This window comes from Mytilus californianus, unplaced genomic scaffold (assembly GCF_021869535.1).
Source record: "Mytilus californianus isolate M0D057914Y unplaced genomic scaffold, xbMytCali1.0.p SCAF_8, whole genome shotgun sequence".
Taxonomy (NCBI): domain Eukaryota; kingdom Metazoa; phylum Mollusca; class Bivalvia; order Mytilida; family Mytilidae; genus Mytilus; species Mytilus californianus.
The window spans coordinates 9,796,796-9,815,339 of record NW_026262734.1 but is presented as its reverse complement, the minus strand read 5'-3'; the positions used below and the strand labels follow the sequence as shown (position 1 = coordinate 9,815,339).

The 18,544-nt window shown below is 34.6% G+C and overlaps 1 protein-coding gene across 1 annotated transcript; it reads left to right on the top strand.

Annotated features, from left to right (window-relative positions):
- The first annotated feature begins 5,418 nt into the window (after positions 1 to 5,418).
- LOC127711874 (uncharacterized) lies at positions 5,419 to 9,763 on the top strand. Its single transcript, XM_052218038.1, has 4 exons — positions 5,419 to 5,432; positions 6,896 to 7,062; positions 8,250 to 8,469; positions 9,177 to 9,763. The coding sequence occupies exons 1-4, from the start codon at positions 5,419 to 5,421 to the stop codon at positions 9,712 to 9,714; spliced, it is 939 nt and encodes a 312-aa protein (XP_052073998.1). The 3' UTR covers positions 9,715 to 9,763.
- Positions 9,764 to 18,544: the final 8,781 nt, after the last annotated feature.

Sequence of the window (18,544 nt, the reverse complement as noted above, 5' to 3'; positions counted from 1 at the left end):
TATATCTAATCTGTCAGTTCCTGCTCCTCGTTTAGCAGTGTCATCTAGTAGTTGTAGTAGTGTATCTGTACCTGCTGCTCTGCCTACCTCTTCTGTTAGGCACCAGTTTAAACAGGTTACTGACTCTGGTTCCTCTTTAGATGGGTTCAAGAGTATTCTGGACGACTTTCGTCAGTCTATTTCTTCTGAATTGACATCTTTCTCCCATCGCCTGGGTACGCTAGAGAACAATGCCAATAAGTCCAATTCTCCAGTGATTTCACTCCCTCCAGATCATAATATTGAAAGTGACCCGGAGGACAGTGATGAGGAAGAACGCTTTTCGGTGGCCCCAGGCAGTCAGGAAGAAGGTTTTACTTCTGATGAAGAAGGTGATAATCCATTTCAGTCTCTCAGAATGTTTCTCAACCTTCTGTTTTTGTGTCTATCTCTTCTTCTTCTGTAATTGGTCGTTCTTTTACCAATTCCAGTAAGGATCCTGAGGCTGAAGATACTCCTTCTACTTTGAGGAATCTTAGAGATTCGGTTTATACCATTATGAGAGACGTCAACAAGGTACCATTTCAGTCTCCTCCCAGACCCAAGAGAATTACCTCTACTTTCTAGGCTTCATGTGGTGTGTCTATAGACAACGCTAAGTCACATACTAGTTTTCCACAATCCAAATCCAACCATATGTCTACTTCTCTGCAGATCATCAATGATGGGATTGTGGCTAATGAATCCCAATTTTCCCAAGTGAGTGGTTTTGGTCTTGCCTCATTTACTGAACAGTTCCGTTCTTAAGATTATTATATCTTTGATTCTACCTTGGGTAAATTGGTACCTAAATGTGACAAGGCTTAATCATCTTCGATTGTTTCTAAACCTTCCGATGGACTGCGTCTTTCTCAGTCTGTTTGGTCCAAAACAGAGAACCTTCTCAGGAATGCCTCTAATGTTTTAGGCACTGCTGAACACTTTTTAACTGCAGTTGCTCCAGTACTTAAAGACTCTTCTCTTTCACCAGAGGTCAGGCATTTTCTATTACTGGTGGACAAGGCTTTGGTTGCCTCTCAGTTGTTGATTATGGGTTCTATAGCCAACTGCACTTTATCCAAAAGAGCTGAAATTTTGGATAAAGCAAAGGTTTCGGATAATCTTAAGGATGCTTTAATTAAGTCTCCTTTAGATGATAAGATTTTCGGGTTGCCACTTAATGAGGTACAGAAGCATCTCAGTCAAACCCCAGCTCCAGTGAAGGTGAATGTATCTCTTTCTGGAAATAATTCTAAACGAGGTAGTTACTCTTCCGCTGGAGGCTCATCTTATAATTCTCAAGAGAAGAGGAGGAAAGTGACTAATGATGGAGGTAATAAAGGTGGTCCTAAAAAGTCTTCAATCCCTAGGTCTAAACCTAACAGTTTTAAGAGAGGGGGCAAGAGGGCCAATCCCTCTTCCTAGAAAGTTGCCCCCTCGTACGTTACTGTCAGAACCCAATCCAGAGATGTACTACAAAACTCCTCTTTCTCAATTGCCAGTAGGAGGGGGTTAACTCATTTTCTAAAAAAATGAACAAGTATTACCTCAGATTGTTGGGTACTGTCAGTAATTCGAGGGGGATTGACTCTTCAATTTAGAGAACAACCTCCTCTTTCTTCTGTTTCTATCCTACTGTCCAATACTCAAGATCCACAGAAGTTTCTTCTTGTGTCAACCGAAGTAGAGACTCTTTTGACAAAGAGGGCAGTGGGGGAAGTCCCTGTATCTTCAATAGATCCAAGTTTCTATTCTCGTCTCTTCCTTGTTTCGAAGAATACAAGAGGAATGAGACCAGTCATCGATTTGTCTATCCTCAATTCTTACCTGATTATTACCCATTTCAAAATGGAGACCAATCGTTCAATCAGAGCTTCTATACTTCCAGATATGTGGAGAACATCCCTGGATCTGGCGGACGCTTATTTTCATTTTCCAGTTTGCCATTCATACCGCAAATTGTAGTTCGTCATGTCCCAGGGAAGTTCTTCGGAAGATCTCAGGAGAGCAAGGGTTGATCATTCTTATTGCTCTAGCTTGGCCCAAACAAGCCTGGTTTCCAGATCTTCTTCATCTGTCTTGTGCTCGTCCACTGGTTCTACCAGTACGACACAACCTTCTGTCCCAGTTCAAGGGCAAGATTCTTCATCCCAATCCAGAAAAGCTACGTCTGTTCGCGTGGCTTCTCTCCGGGATAGCTTCAAGGAGAGAGTTTTTTTTAATGCGCAGCCAGACATCTCTCCCGAGCAGTTAGAGATTCCACTAACATCGTCTATGATGCCAAGTGGACAATCTTCAGTAGTTGGTGTAGTGAGAAGGAAATCGATCCTTTCCAAATTTCTGTACAGCAACTAGCAGACTATCTGATCCACCTGTTTGAAGATAAAGGATTATCTCCCTCTACTATTAAAGGCTATAGATCAGCTATTTCTAGGACGATTCAACTGTCTGGAGGTCCAGACTTTGGTAATAATGAATTCATTTCTCTTTTAGTTAAGAATTTCACTCTTGAACGCCCTAGACAGAAAGTTTTAATCCCGTCTTGGAATTTGAGTGTAGTTTTATCAGCTTTAAAAACCCATCCTTTTGAACCTGCTGAAAAGGTTGAAATCAAGTTTTTATCGTATAAGTGTTGTTTTCGTCTTGCCTTGGCCTCTGGTAGAAGAAGAAGTGAAATTCATGCATTTTCCACTGCTGATTACTGCCTTCGTTTTAATAGGGATAAGTCATCTGTTATTCTATTAACGGATACAGCTTTTTTAGCCAAAAATCAAATTCCAGGCAGAGGTTCAGAACCGATAGTGATTCCAGCCCTTCCTGATGATTCAAGTTCTAAGTACTCTGTCCTATCCGAGTCTTACTTTTGTATCTTCACAGAACACGGAGTCTTCGCACCTCCTCAAATCCCAGGTTATTTATTCCAATTAACAAAGGAAAACAAGATTTGTCTGCTAAAACCATTTCAACTTGGATCTGTAAAACTATTTAATTAGCTTACAATTCTTCTAATGAAGAACTTCTGAATAGTATGCACGTTAAAGCCCATGATGTTAGAGCTATTTCTACCTCCTGTGCCCTTTTTAATAACGCTTTTTTAGAGGAAGTCTTATCTGCAGGTTGCTGGAGAACTGAAAATTCTTTCATTTCTCACTATCTGCAGTCTTTATCTACTGAAGCTCAGAGTTTGTACTCCTTAGGACCTTAAGTTTCCGCACAAAGAGTTGTTTTTCCTCCTGCATCTTCTGGTTCAGGGGATTCAGCTTTGCGTTAGATTCTATATTATACTCAGAATTTATGATGGTAACGTATTTATTGAAATAAAATTGTACATTTTCAAAGTAAAATGAGATTTTATTAAATAAATACTTACCATCATTAATTAGGGTCCCTCCCAACCTCCCCTTCATTCCCTGATTTTTTCCTGGAGCTTCTTGCTTAATTCAGGAAATTAAATGGATGATATAAAGGCATGGTTATATGGGCACAGGTCATCCCTCTTCTCATTGGATGATATTTTTATTTGGGGTTTTTCGCCTGTCAGACTTGCGCAGATGGATGTACTCAGAATTTATGATGGTAAGTATTTATTTAATAAAATCTCATTTTACTTTAAAAATGTACAACTTTGTTAGTTCGAACCTTGCACGTTGCAGGTGCGTTTGACTCCTATCTTAATTAACAAGATTGTCAGTTTTCCTGCTAAAGGTCGGTGTTCTCTCTGGCTCCCTCCACCAATAAAAGCTGACCCCCACAAAATAGCCAATTCTACTGATAGTTGCGTTTAACACCAAAATCAATCAATCAATCCAGTTAAAAATCGAATAATTATAGTCTACAAATGTTCACTTATAGTCATGTTGTAAAGGTATCATAAGTAGTTTGAAAATAAAGGGTTTCGGGATTGCTAACCTTGCCACATTGTTTACTTTCATTGACAAAGGGACTATTCAGATCAAGTTACTTTTAACTAATAAACCTTGTTAGTTTTTCAGATAATTTTTTGTGTAGTATATTATAAATTGATATGTTGGTTTACTAAAGTAAAAATTGCACCTTTTCTGATCAAGAAGATCTTTATGAAATGACAATTTACTCATAATTACTAAATCGTGAATTAAAAGAAGGACAACATGAAAATGAATATTTCGAGACAAAACACTCATATATCACAATATGTTGAAACGATTTTTAGAAAGAACGAAAACCTTTTCCTACTGTTAACCGCAGTAGAAACAAGTTAAACTAATATACCATTATTCATGTGATATTTTGATAGACCTTTGAAATTTAGTCATACGTTTCCTTATTAGGTTTATGCTTTAAATGTTGCCAAGTAGTATGAAGAAGATATATGTTGGGACATTTCACAACCAGAAATTCTATTGTATCAAATCATTTTTATTTTTATTTCAGTGATAACAATAAGCGAAAGAATATTCAATTTGCAAGACATCTATAGTATGGTAAAAATTGTCGCTCTCTGGACATGGCAGGCTTCTGGTCTAAATCATATGAACAAAATAAATACTTGGGACAGCATAGTTCAAAAGTACAACAGCATACTTCAAAGACGTGTAGAAAGGATACAGCTTTAAAGACGGCATGGGAAATTTGTAAGAGAAGAAATATGTAGTATTTATTGCCGTAGAAAATATTCATTTGCTGTAATTGGTGTGGTTAAATTAAATGTTACCTTTCCAAATATTTTCATGTATTACCATATTTTTTAGTTTAGTACAGCGATTTTGCTTGGTATTGTAAGTGAAGATGCAACTCAATAGACTATTTTCATATTGCCGACTTTTGAATCCGGATTATATAATTTTTCGACGGGTTACCTACCCTGTGGTAGGAATCATGGTACTCGGTCAAGTAAGAGCATTCAAATAAGTGAAATCAAACATATAATCGGTGCAATTTGAGGGGGAAATTTACTGTTTTAAGATAATTTTCTTGTGTATAGAAAACACAAAGCAGTTAATTTTCCCGAAAAATTGTACCGATTGAAAGCTTCATTTTACTTCTTTACGTTGCTCTTACTCGACCGAGTAACAGGGTGTCCTACCACAGAGTAGGTAAGCTGTCGAAACAATATAAACTCCGGAGAGACAAAGGTCGGTAATATGAAAACAGTGTTGATTTTCCTGGTTTTAAGCTGTTAAAATGTCAACTATTTTTCCTTAAGTATTATCTTCTTTTTAAAATTTCGGTACATGCAATTATATGCAATTAGGTTTTTATTTGAACCTTTAAGATAGTTTTGAGTGCGTTTTTTTACATTTTTTATTTGTTATTTCTTTTGTTTCCATTCACATACACCATTTAGATAAAATATTTTTTAGTCCTTTGATTCTTTTTTTTCACACAGCTGACAGTGACGATGTAGATCAAATAATTGTAATGACAGAAGAAAGGTAATAAAACGTTCTGGTCACAATGATCGTGTGTGGATAAAACAGATAGAACTAACAGCACTTACAATAGCTTGTCTGTAAGTTATTATTCTGCTATTTTACATAAAACTTTTCTGTTATTCTGATTTGAGATTTGCGGATTTAAAAATAAAAAAATGAGGAATAATTGCCAATGAAACAACTATTCAAAAGAGTACACATGACACGGATTTAAGGACTGTTCGCTCCTCTTGTTTTTGAAATTTTGTCAGATATTCGGAATCCTCTGGTTTTATCAATGTAGAGCAAATAAATATTTTGCCCACTAACCACTTCTTTTCTTTTCATAATTTTATAACATATAGTTTAAAAAGCCATATTTGAAAATCTTATGAAATTCTTGTTATTTTTCAAAGTTTTTGAAAGAAAAAGATGGCAATGTTAAATGAATGAAAAATCTAGAGAGAATCATTTCCCGCCAATTTTTCAGTGGCTTATATCTGGAAAACAAGGTCACGGACCCTTGATTTTTTTCTACTTATTTAGTTCCGTTATTTATATACTATCAATTTATAACAGTCTCTTAAAAAGCATGTTATTTTGAAACAGAGTAGCGAACATCCTCAAGCAAATACAGGATTAATGACAAAACAATAATTAAAAACCAACATGACAGACAACAACAAATTACAACCACTGAATTACAGACACATGACTTGGGACAGACACGAATGAATGTGAGTGCACAATCATCCCCCAACCTGGGACAGTGGTGTAATATCACAACATAAAATCAACCAGTAAAAATAAGTTGGAAATGTGTTGATTCATTTAACTTGTTCTGATAAGTTGCATGGTATTTTACTTTCTTAAATTCAAAATCGTCTCTTATATATAAAAGCCAGTCATTTGGTATCACTTTTTTTTTCATTTTTTTTTTATTTTGCTTTTACTAATAGAACAATTCATCAACAAACATATACATGTAACGTTATGTAAAAATAAGATACATAGTATTCATGGGCTCATACATTTATAAACCTAAGCGTTGTAATGTTTCTTATAATACAGCATAAGTACTTATTTCAGTTCAAGGACTTCCAAAGTCATACGTAGAAACGCCTGCACAAAAGTGAATTATAGAAATGATCTTAAAAGGTTAGCTTTTAAAAAAGCTTGATTTAGTGGCTAGGGTATATAAGTTGTTACAAAGACATAATGCAGATTATAGGTTATAATTTCTATGTTATTTGCACTTGCAGCCATTGCTTATCTAAGTCGATGCGATATAATAGACATACCACAGGCCTTCACTGATCTGCAAATAAAAGTTCCAAGATCTTGGAACCAACAATAGAATTCCAATGAAAAGCATCACTTTAACATTGTTTGTGTCTAATATGTTACATTCAGCATATCTAAATCTTAAATTTGGTAAAACGGTATGAAATACAGTGAAGATGAACATTTCTTATTCCATATAGATTGGGTGAATTAAAGCTTGTGAAAAAGCTTGTAAAGAATGGAGCAAACGTCAACCATGCTGCCAATGGAGAAACATTTGGTCTCGAGTACCACAATAATGTACCACCAATATACTGTGCTGCTATCAACTGTGACACAGAAATACTAAAAATTCTAATCGATGTAGGTAGGTACTATGATTTTCATTTTACATAAGTGATTGACACACGATATTTAAATTGGTCCAAAGAACGCATATGTTTGGTATCAATGTATTAAAGACCATTATTAATTAACTACTCTGTTATTGGACTTAATATGATGAAAACTGCCTATGCAATATAAAAGTGTCAACTCGGCCAATACAGAATAACTCGGCCAATATTGATTTTTTTCTGTATTGGCCGAGTTCTGATCCGGCCAATACAGGATTTCGGAACGTCTCTAGTTTTTAGATCGAAAGTCATGATAAACACAAACTTAAAGTAAACAGTCGTTAGGAAGACGCAGTTTTCATTTACTCACCATAAACATGCCGAAACGTTCAGTGTGGCATATATTTCAAGCTGAAGACGGTCACATTCATTTGAAAAGCATTTTGTAAGCAGGCAATAGAATTATTTCGGGTTTGGGCAACGAGTAGTTTATCACAAAGTTCATTTCTTGTCGACCTCAGGTACAACCGATAATTTTACTGTTTACTTTCGCTTCTCGTGTTTTGTAAACTGTCATTTATTTTTCAACCCGAACCAGGCATATGCATTTTGGAAGGGTGACAAATCTTGGGTCAGTTGCCTTATGGAACGTTGTATCATTTTCAATCATATTCAACTCCTACATTTTTTTTTAAATAATTTTTTTTCTGCATTACACATGCAATGGCAGTACCTTTCCAATTAGTATTTATGTGTTGCGTCTAAATATGAACTGCAACACTTTATAGTAACTGGCAAGGGTAGAAAAATTCATCAGATGAGAACATGTAGAAGACGCCTGGAAACAGCACCAGATCATTTGATATTGCAGCTTATAAACATGATAAATGGGAACTCAGATTTGGATAGTTCCACTTCAAGGTAAAAAATGTTTATCTCTTGTGGTATATAAAACAATGTTAACACTGTAGTTAATTAATAAAGGTATCATTACGTGTATTTCTGTATTGGCCTTGTTATTGGTCCTTGGCCCGCTGTATTGGCCTTCGGCTTCGCCTCAGGCCAATACAGCAAGCCTCGGACCAATAACAAGGCCAATACAGAAATACTCACGTAATAATACCATAGTACTTGCAAAATTATCACAATTTTAACAGCCCTTCTTTATGTAATGAAAAATTAAAATGAAAAACATTTTAGAAAAAGAAATCTTTTGTAGGCGTGGACGTAAACAAATTCCAGGGACTCCCACATGATATCAACATAGAAACCCCGTCTGACACACGTGCAATTATTGGACCGTACCGTTATCCCAACACATTGTGGGGACTGAACGAACGTTCACCTGACCCAAAGTTATTACTAAAAGTTCTTGAATTGTACTTGAATGCTGGTGTGAAACTGAATAAAACAGCATGGGGACCATGCCTCTTCCTAGGGTAAGTTTACATCATACAATTACCATGTTATGACTTACGAAGAGGAGGAGATGTCATGATTCATATAATTTGTTAAAACATGCTTGATCATGAGAAGTTATTGATTTTTATTTTTTTAAGCTCCAGTGTCAAATATTTCATGCATATTCAGGAGGAGGACACATTAAACAATACGGAAAGTGGCTGTGGATTGTCCTTAGAAAAAGAGGGTGTGTTTAAAGGGGCAACAAGTTAGCCTTGCATCAGACACCTTCCCAACAAGGGGCATCGGATATAGGATTCCCATTCCGACCGGGCGTGGTTGTGTATTTATACATTCTGTTCAGCAAAACGAACACCACTAAACATATGCATGTGTCATACTGTCGAACGGAAAGTCCAGGTGACCATATTTCTATACCCTCGTTGTGTTTCATATAAACTGCTACATACTGATAGTGTTGTTATTTTCTTATAATCTTATATAACCGTCTCCTTTAAACAATTTGCTACTCCTGGATTTCTGTATCAATATCATCCGCTACAATCATATAGATATTAATGATTAAGAGAATGGCACATTTGTTTCCTCATTTTCATGGTAAAAGTATGAGTAATAAACGAAAACGGGTCTTTCTTATTTTATTTTTTTAATTATTTGTTTTGTTCTCTTTCTATTTTTGTTTTACATTACGTTTAAACATACGTATATTTTAATGTTTTTTCAGAAGAGGCCAAGTCTTTACAGTTAAGTTTCCAACAACTTGGATTCCACCTCCGTGGTTTGTTTGTACAACATCCGTACTGTTACTACAACATGGAGTAGACCCGAACCTTTACAGTCTAAGACATATTATGAAACAACTAGGACAACACTTTAAACATTTCAGAAAGAAAGATTACTGTGTCAAGGACAAAATATTTCTGAGAACATTTTTAGCTGCTGGTTATAAATTTACCTCACCAGATATTAGATATATTGAGAATAAATATATTAAAGACCTTTTTGACTTTGGAAAAGAAGACAAAACCATGCAAATTGCCGGGCGTCTTGCAAGCTTAAAACACCTTGCTCGAATCAAAATACGGAATCATATCATCTCCATCAACAAAGATACGTCAATATTTCCTGCAGTTGATAAGTTAGAACTTCCTGTGATATTAAAAGATTTTTTAAAACTTTATGACGTCAGTCCTCGCGATTTGTCATTTGTTATTTGCTATGAGCAAATTCAAAAACCAAACGTTTCGGCAGATGAAGTCTGAACGCTTTTTTGTATTCTTGTTATATTAAATAAAGTCGTACTTCAATAGAGACCAGTATTGTTTTCATGTCCTTAACCCAGTTATTATGTGACTACAGTTACTTCTTCACATCTGATGTTACCTTGACAAAGATATTGAACATTTTGATTTAATTAAATTAAACGAAACGAGTTTTTTTTTTTTTTTTTTTTTTGCTCCATGAGAAATATTTTGGAAGGTAAAGCCATTTATCCACATTAACATAAAATTCACTTACACTCAAAGCATACTTTGCTGTTTCCTCTTAAGGACATCCGTGTACTACCTCTTTAGTTCATGTATTCGTGATGTTTAAGAACTAGTCAATCTTTCCACATTCACCACTGTTTCTTTTGAATTTTTTCACTCAAGTTTGGAGGGTCTGAATCTCTTTTCTGGGTCTCCCTTCATCAGGAACGCATAAACCCAAAAATGTTACAGCGAATGATGTATAAATACACAAATACATCGATGTATAAATACACAAATACGTGTATCGATGTATAAATACACAAATATATCGATGTATAAATACACAAATACATCGATGTATAAATACACAAATACATCGATGTATAAATAAACAAATACATCGATGTATAATTACACAAATACATGAGAAGCTACATGACAAAAAGGGACCTAAAAAAAAAGGTCAGCTTTGCGTCATGGAGTTGACACCATTGATTTTTATAATTTCTTTTGTCAACAGATAATTTTAGAAAAGTGTGTTATAAATCATATATCACTGACTACGTAAATACTGAGCCGGTAATAGATCATTAGATACCACTTGCATATCAACTATGCATATTAGAGAAATATTTTCCGTACTTGAGCTCGAACCCAAGTTCATTTTTGTTCTTGTGCCTAAGAATCCTGACGTGTATTCAAACTATTACACTACTGATATGATAAACAGATTATGATTACAAATGTTCATTCTAAGATTCATTAATGTATCTCACTGAATGTCTGAATACACATGTAGATAAAAAATAAAAGCGTTCAAAATGAATGTAAATAATAGTGATAAAACAAAATAAAATGTGAAATAAATTGTTTCTAAACAGCGCGATACGTCATAAACTATTTTCGTAAATTCAAACCAAATAATTATAAGGACATACCAAGAGGTTTAGTTTAAACATATTTTATTTGCTTAAATATGCAAAAGGGATGAGACACAAGTTAATCAAACTTATGAAGTCTTCTCCCATGAACAATTTATAACAATAGAATTTTTTACAAAGCATGCATGCAAACAATACATTGGATATATTGGATATGTAAAAGATGATGTGTGATGATGTGAATGGTTGTACACAATATACATGTATATGCACTTTAGTGTGCTGTATTACACAATTAGAAACCTCTTTGACTCTTTAATAAACTCATATACATTCTTTAAAATTCTTTCATTTTCATCATTAGTTAATGACGAATCACCGGAGGTTAAGATGTTCAAATTTAATAGAGAGTTCTCTGGTAACCAGTTCAGATTATTAAATAGTTTGATTCTTATATTCGTATAATTAGGACATTCAAAAAAGAAGTGAAATTAATCTTCACGCTTAGCACCACAGCTACAAGACGGATCTGAAATTATATATTAACTCTGTTTAGATCATAATTCAAAAACGAGGCTGAGCATCTAAGTTGAGTCAAAATGATGTTGAGTTTACGATTGCCAAATTTATAATGTTTGGGTACTTGGGCTTTTGAATTCAGTTTAAGATTTTTTAATTCAGTTTTGAATGTACCTAAAGAGTCAATGTTGCGGGTCAGTACATTAAGGTTATTCCACAGTCGTATAGTTGAAGGTATGAAAGATTCTTGTGTCAATGAAAGTCTACAAAAAGGGTATATTATATCATTCCCATTACGTAAGGGGTAAACAGCTGTACTTTGGATTGTTGGTGGAATTAAATTGCAAAGATAGGCTGGTGCATTATTATGTTGAATATTATAAAATAATTGTAACTTCCTCCTTTCTCTTCGTTCAGCTAGAGTTTCCCAACCAATCTCATCATAAATAATTCTACTACTAGTAAAAATAGGAAGACCTGTTACAATTCTGGCTGCCTCAAGCTGCAGCTGCTCTAATTTGTTACAATAACCCACACCCATATTATCCCAAACTTCACAGGCGTATTCGAGTAACGGTCTTATAAAAGTCAAGTATAGCTTTTCTAAGTTATTTCTACTTAATCTGTACTTTAGTTTTCTAAGTACATTCAAATGTTTCGATACATTTTTTATGATACTTTCCACATGAGTGTTCCATTTAGCATCTCTACTAAATGTAACACCCAAGTGTTTATGAAAATCTGTAACTTTAATATTCTTACCATTGAATATGAAATTCATTTCCGGAGTTTCAATGTATGAAAACAACATAATTTCTGGTTTTTTTTCTGGGTTAAAGGACATCAGCCATTTCTTAGACCAATCGCTCAGCTCACTCAGGTCGTGACTGATCACTGATTTTATTTGTGACGTGTCACGACTAGAGTAGCTGAGAGATGTGTCATCTGCAAATAATCTACATAAAGATATCAAATTTTCAGCAATATCATTAATATAAGTAATGAATAAGAGCGGTCCCAAAACAGAACCCTGTGGGACACCAGCTGAAATACTGCAAAGCTCTGACGACGATTGTTTAATAACAACTCGGTGTTGTCTGTTGTTCAGGTAACTTTTAAACCAATTCAATAATTTCCCGTCCACACCGTATGACTTCATTTTATATAGCAATCCTTGATGCCAAACTTTATCAAAAGCTTTAGAAAAGTCACAGAAAACGAAACAGCTAATTTCTTTATTTTCTAGTGAATTTAAAATACAGTTGTAAATTTCTAAAAGCTGGTGAACTGTTGAACATTTTGGAAGAAAACCAGACTGGTATTCATATATTAACTTATTTCTATGTAGGTGATTGAAGACATGTTTATAAACAACTCGCTCCATTATTTTCCCTACACAACTTATAAGCGATATGGGCCTATAGTTAGATGGTAGCGAACTATCTCCCTTTTTAAAAAAAAAGCAATTACATTTGCAGTCTTCCAGCTGATGGGATATTTACATTGTTGTAGGGATTTATTAAATATTATTTTTAAAGGAATTGCTATTTTTTCAGGACACATTTTCAGCATTTTATGACTTATGACATCTGAACCAGATGCCTTATTAGGATCTAAAATTTTAATTATATCAACTATTTCATATTTTTCAATTACTAAATCATTTAAAATAATAAAGGTTCTTGGTTCAACTTCAGGGATGGGAACACCTTCCTCCTCTAGGGAAGAAATTAGACTAAAATATTTATTCAACAGATTACATTTCTCGTCGTCTCCGTACACTACATCTTCCATACTTTCATCGTGAATAATATTATTAAGTGGTGGTAAATCACCAGAACCTTTATTGGATTTAATAAGCATTTTCATTATCTTCCAATAAGTTTTGGGGTTAGCCACGTTATTTAAGATGATATTATCCAAGCTTCTTTCAAATTTTTCTTTTGCAGCTTTTTTCAAATTATTTACTTTATTCCTCTGCTTTTTATATTTATTAATGTCAGAATCTTTTTTAGTTTTTAAGGCTTTTTTTACGAAATCGATCTCTTCTGCGGATTTCTTTCCTTAACTCCTTGTCAAACCATGGTCTGTCATTGTTTCGTATATAAACATGTCGAGTTGGGATGCTCTGCCTTGCGATGTCAAGGATTTTTTGAGTAAATGTATTGCACATCTCGTCGACATCCTCAACATCAGAAAAAAGTGCATCCCAACTGACAGAATCAAGTCCGGAAGAAAATTTTTTTAAATCTGCTTTATCGTACAACCAAATTTCTCTTTTGAATGATTTGGATGCAAATCTCGGACATTCTAAAAATATTAAAGAAGCATCGTGATCACTTATTTCCGACGGTAATTTAAGTACGTTGGCAACAGAATATTTAATTGTGTCGCTGATTATTATCGGGTCTAGTAATGTGCTACTGTGTCCAGTCACCCTTGTCGGTTTATTTATTACATTTTCTAAATTAAAAAGATTCATTGTATCATATAATTTATTATTATGGATTGAAAATAAATCAGAGTTCAAATCTTCTGTTATCACAATATTCTCGCTTAGTTGGTAACTCAATCCCAGCGAATAATTAAGTCTTGTCCAATAGTCATTGTCCGTCCACTCAGGCCTATAAGTACAACGAAGAAGAAATGACTGACCTTTACCTTTAATCTCTACCCATATTGTCTCATCAATGTGGTTTTCGAGTTCACCTTTGCGTACGACGGATATATCATCCTTTACATAGATGACAATGCCTCCGCCGGCACTGTTACGATCCTTTCGGATTATATTCTTTGAAAATGAGGAAAGCTGCAAATCGTCAATGTTAACACTTGGATCCAAATGAGTTTCAGTTATATAGATACAATGGATAAGCGTGGATTCTTGAAAAAGAAACCATGAGCCCGGAGGGCGAATGGTTTGTTTTTCATGAATCTACGCTTATCCATTGTATCTATAACTTAAACTATTGTGTTAATTTCTTTTCAAAATTAAAGCCTTTTCTTAATTAGAAGGTATTGTAAGTGAGTTTAAATAACCATGTTATCGTGTCCAACGATGCATTGATAAATCTCCGATCACAATTAATTGGTTAACAAAATACAAATATAACACTTCTACCTTTAAAGATCTTTATATTACCAGGCATATGAATATTATCTTTTTATACAAAATAAGACATATTCGAAATTATTTCTAATAAAATTGAAAATGGAAATGGGGAACGTGTCAAAGAGACAACAACCCGACCAAAAAGCATATATAAAGTATATATAATAAGTATGTTATCGAAACTTTTCTAACACTCTAGGCACATCACGATTTTCTCGCATAGGAATTTGCGAACAAACCTTTGTAAAATTATGTAGTAAAACAGATGAAATCATACTATATTTATAAAACAAAAATTGACAAATAGAATGTATTCATTTTTGTTTCAAACATGTGAAATAGCCGATAATAATATATAAAAAAACGGTAAAACTCGCTATTATTACAAAAATATCCGCTATAACTTGCAAAATTAGAAAAAAACAAGGATAGCTTAAGAATTGGAACAACAGAGAGAATACAGGGATTCGAACCTAAACCTAAAAAAATCCCGATCTTTAACGCATTGATTTTAACCATGCTAACCTCGCGGCTACCAACTCATACTATACGACTGCCTATTGTGTCTATATAAAGGTACAAGCCCTGTGTGTCCTATGAACCGATGTATATCAGATGTTCATTTAAATATATAAAATAAACATCTATAGTGTAACCCATTGGTAGCCGAGAGGTTTCGTCGGTGTGTTGATGTCAGTCACACATAACAGATTTCAAGGAAGGGTTCGATTCCCAGTGAAGGCATAAAAAAATTACAAAAATTAAAGGTAAGTTTTTAAATTAATTCCATTAGTGAACAGAAATCAGTAAATTAGCCAATTCAAACTTAATGAAATTAGGCACACAAAGGAAACAATTGAATATAATTTGGTGAGTCAATTTCAGCGGCAGATTTAGGAAGCGTTGATTCTAGAAAAAGAATCCACGGTAAATGAATAGGCTGACGTCACCACAATGGTTTAAGTTATAGTTAATATATCAAATTCGTCAGTAAAGTTTTGGAGAAAATTAAGCTTATTTCGTAGACTACGTATGTTTATGTTACATATGGATAGAGAGGTTTCATTTATACTAGTAGAGTCAGTTATAATATCTGTATTCGGACCTGGATTAGTCTCAATATTTCCTATAATTAGGATGACATTTAAAACAAATAGCAGAAAAACAATATCTATATTCGGATTTAAGCTCTGGAGAAGTGAGAGAGAGAGACGACGAGCAACGAGCATCTGAAATTGGTAAGTAATATTTCTTTTAAAGAGCTATCACTAGTTCGTGAGTTAAAGCTGCCGAGTCTAAAAGTGCATCTACATAAGTTAAATAACCCGATAGCTGCCCTATATTGTTCTATACAATTTCCCATTGGGTTTTATCATAGAAATCATAATACATATAATAAGGCAGCAAAACGAAATATATAAATCACAACAACCACACACATCATCACATATAACTGAGGAAAAAATCAAAAAAGACAAATAAAAGAAAAATATACAAAACAAAAGAAACAAGGTTTGGAATATGAGAGAAAGCATTTGTATTTGAAATGGGAAATGATTTACTACTTGTGAACTTCGAACTTTTTTTAAAAAGCATTATACTGATATGTTGTTACGTGTAAAATCATATGGTTATGGAAGTTTACAAACTTCTTTCCTAATTGCATTTAAGGATAAAGAGGGCAATAAGGACATACCAAGAGGGCAATAAGGACATACCAAGAGGGCAATAAGGAGATACCAAGAGGACAATAAGGAGATACCAAGAGGGCAATAAGGACATACCAAGAGGGCAATAAGGAAATACCAAGAGGGCAATAAGGACATACCAAGAGGGCAATAAGGAGATACCAAGAGGACAATAAGGAGATACCAAGAGGACAATCAGGAGATACCAAAAGGACAATAAGGACATACCAAGAGGGCAATAAGGACATACCAAGAGGGCAATAAGGAGATAGATACCAAGAGGGCAATAAGGACATACCAAGAGGGCAATAAGGACATGCCAAGAGGACAATAAGGACATACCAAGAGGGCAATAAGGAGATATCAAGAGGGCAATAAGGACAAACCAAGAAGGCAATAAGGACATACCAAGAGGGCAATAAGGACATACCAAGAGGGCAATAAGGAGATACCAAGAGGGCAATAAGGAGATAGATACCAAGAGGGCAATAAGGACATACCAAGTGGGCAATAAGGAGATAGATACCAAGAGGGCAATAAGGACATACCAAGAGGGCAATAAGGACATACTCAGTGGGCAATAAGGAGATACCAAGAGGACAATAAGGAGATACCAAGAGGGCAATAAGGACATACCAAGAGGGCAATAAGGACATACCAAGAGGGCAATAAGGAGATACCAAGAGGGCAATAAGGACATACCAAGAGGGCAATAAGGAGATAGATACCAAGAGGGCAATAAGGACATACCAAGAGGGCAATAAGGAGATACCAAGAGGGCAATAAGGACATACCAAGAGGGCAATAAGGAGATATCAAGAGGGCAATAAAGACATACCAAGAGGGCAATAAGGACATACCAAGAGGGCAATAAGGAGATAGATACCAAGAGGGCAATAAGGAGATACCAAGAGGGCAATAAGGACATACCAAGAGGGCAATAAGGAGATACCAAGTGGGCAATAAGGACATACCAAGAGGGCAATAAGGAGATACCAAGAGGGCAATAAGGAGATACCAAGAGGGCAATAAAAATCCTAAGTCAAAGAACAACATACAACACCATGACAAAAAGAGAGAGAAAAACAGAAAAGACAGAACTATGTCCACTGAACACCACAGAGAAAAACTACAGATCAGTCAGCACAGTACCCATCTAAAACACTAAGTCTTGGAGTATAACTCAAATGTAATCATATGAAAGGAAGTCAACCTCTTCTTATGATTATAAAAATCCATATTTATTATAGTATTTTACGTGTCTGATGGCCGAACAGTAAAAACGGAGTTACTAGTTTTAACCTGCCTCATATGCCTAGGGATGTCTCAAGGCAGGAACGTTGTCATGGTTTTTTATGGTGTAATGTGAATTTGTTGTTGATGGCAGACCTATTATAGACTTTGTTAAATTTATTCACAACCTATTTACTCCAGATGTTTAAGAGCTAAACTGTGTTAAAAATATTAATTTGAACTCTAGATGTTTCGTTTTGTTATTTTGTGTCGTTGGGTTGCAGTCATGTCGACGTATACCCCACACAATGTTTTATCAATAAGACTTGTTACAATGACACCTTGATGAATTTTGATCTCAATAATTTTCATACACATAGGATTATTCTGTGATTGTTTTAACGAAAATATTCATAAATTTCCAGGTATTATTTATACATCCCTGGCTTTAAATTGTTTAGGTTTTAGTGTTAATGTTGAAGGTGAAACCAGAAAAAGCGCTTCGGATACACGAAAATTTTAAAGTGTGTATTTCATTTATTATATTTAGCCTTATTCTGTTGAGGAAATGAATCTTTACCGTTGTCTTGCCTTTAATATTATTGAATTTAATCAAATCAATACCATTATCATTTCTTTTGAAAGAATAAAATTGTCTTTAAGTTAGTACATGAAATATGAATCCTTATTGTAAATGTATGGTCTTTCGTTGTTGTTTGCATAAAAATAAAATGTGGTATGATTGCCAATGAGAAACTCTCCACTAGAGACCAAATGACATGCATTGAAGCAACTATATATAGATCACCGTATGGCCTTTTACATAAAGCAAAACCCATACCGTTTAGTTCATATAATAAAGACTCCGACATAACAAAATGTAAAACAATTCAAACGAGAAAACAAACGAACTGATTCAATTGATATGTTCAAAAGAATTAACGAAATGTCTGTTTGTGTGTCTGTTTTTCAGAAAGGTCGGGTGATCGTGGTTGGTGTGGTCTATTGTACTATCCTCCTGGTATATTTGTTTATGTTTTAACGGTTTGTTGCTCAACTGAATACGTTAATAAAGCGCATACTAAACAGTTTTGATCACACGGTGAATTTTTGACGAAAGTTTGCATACAAGCTATTTTCACCTAGTCAATTCAAATATGTAATAAAAAATATACGTGCATGTGCTA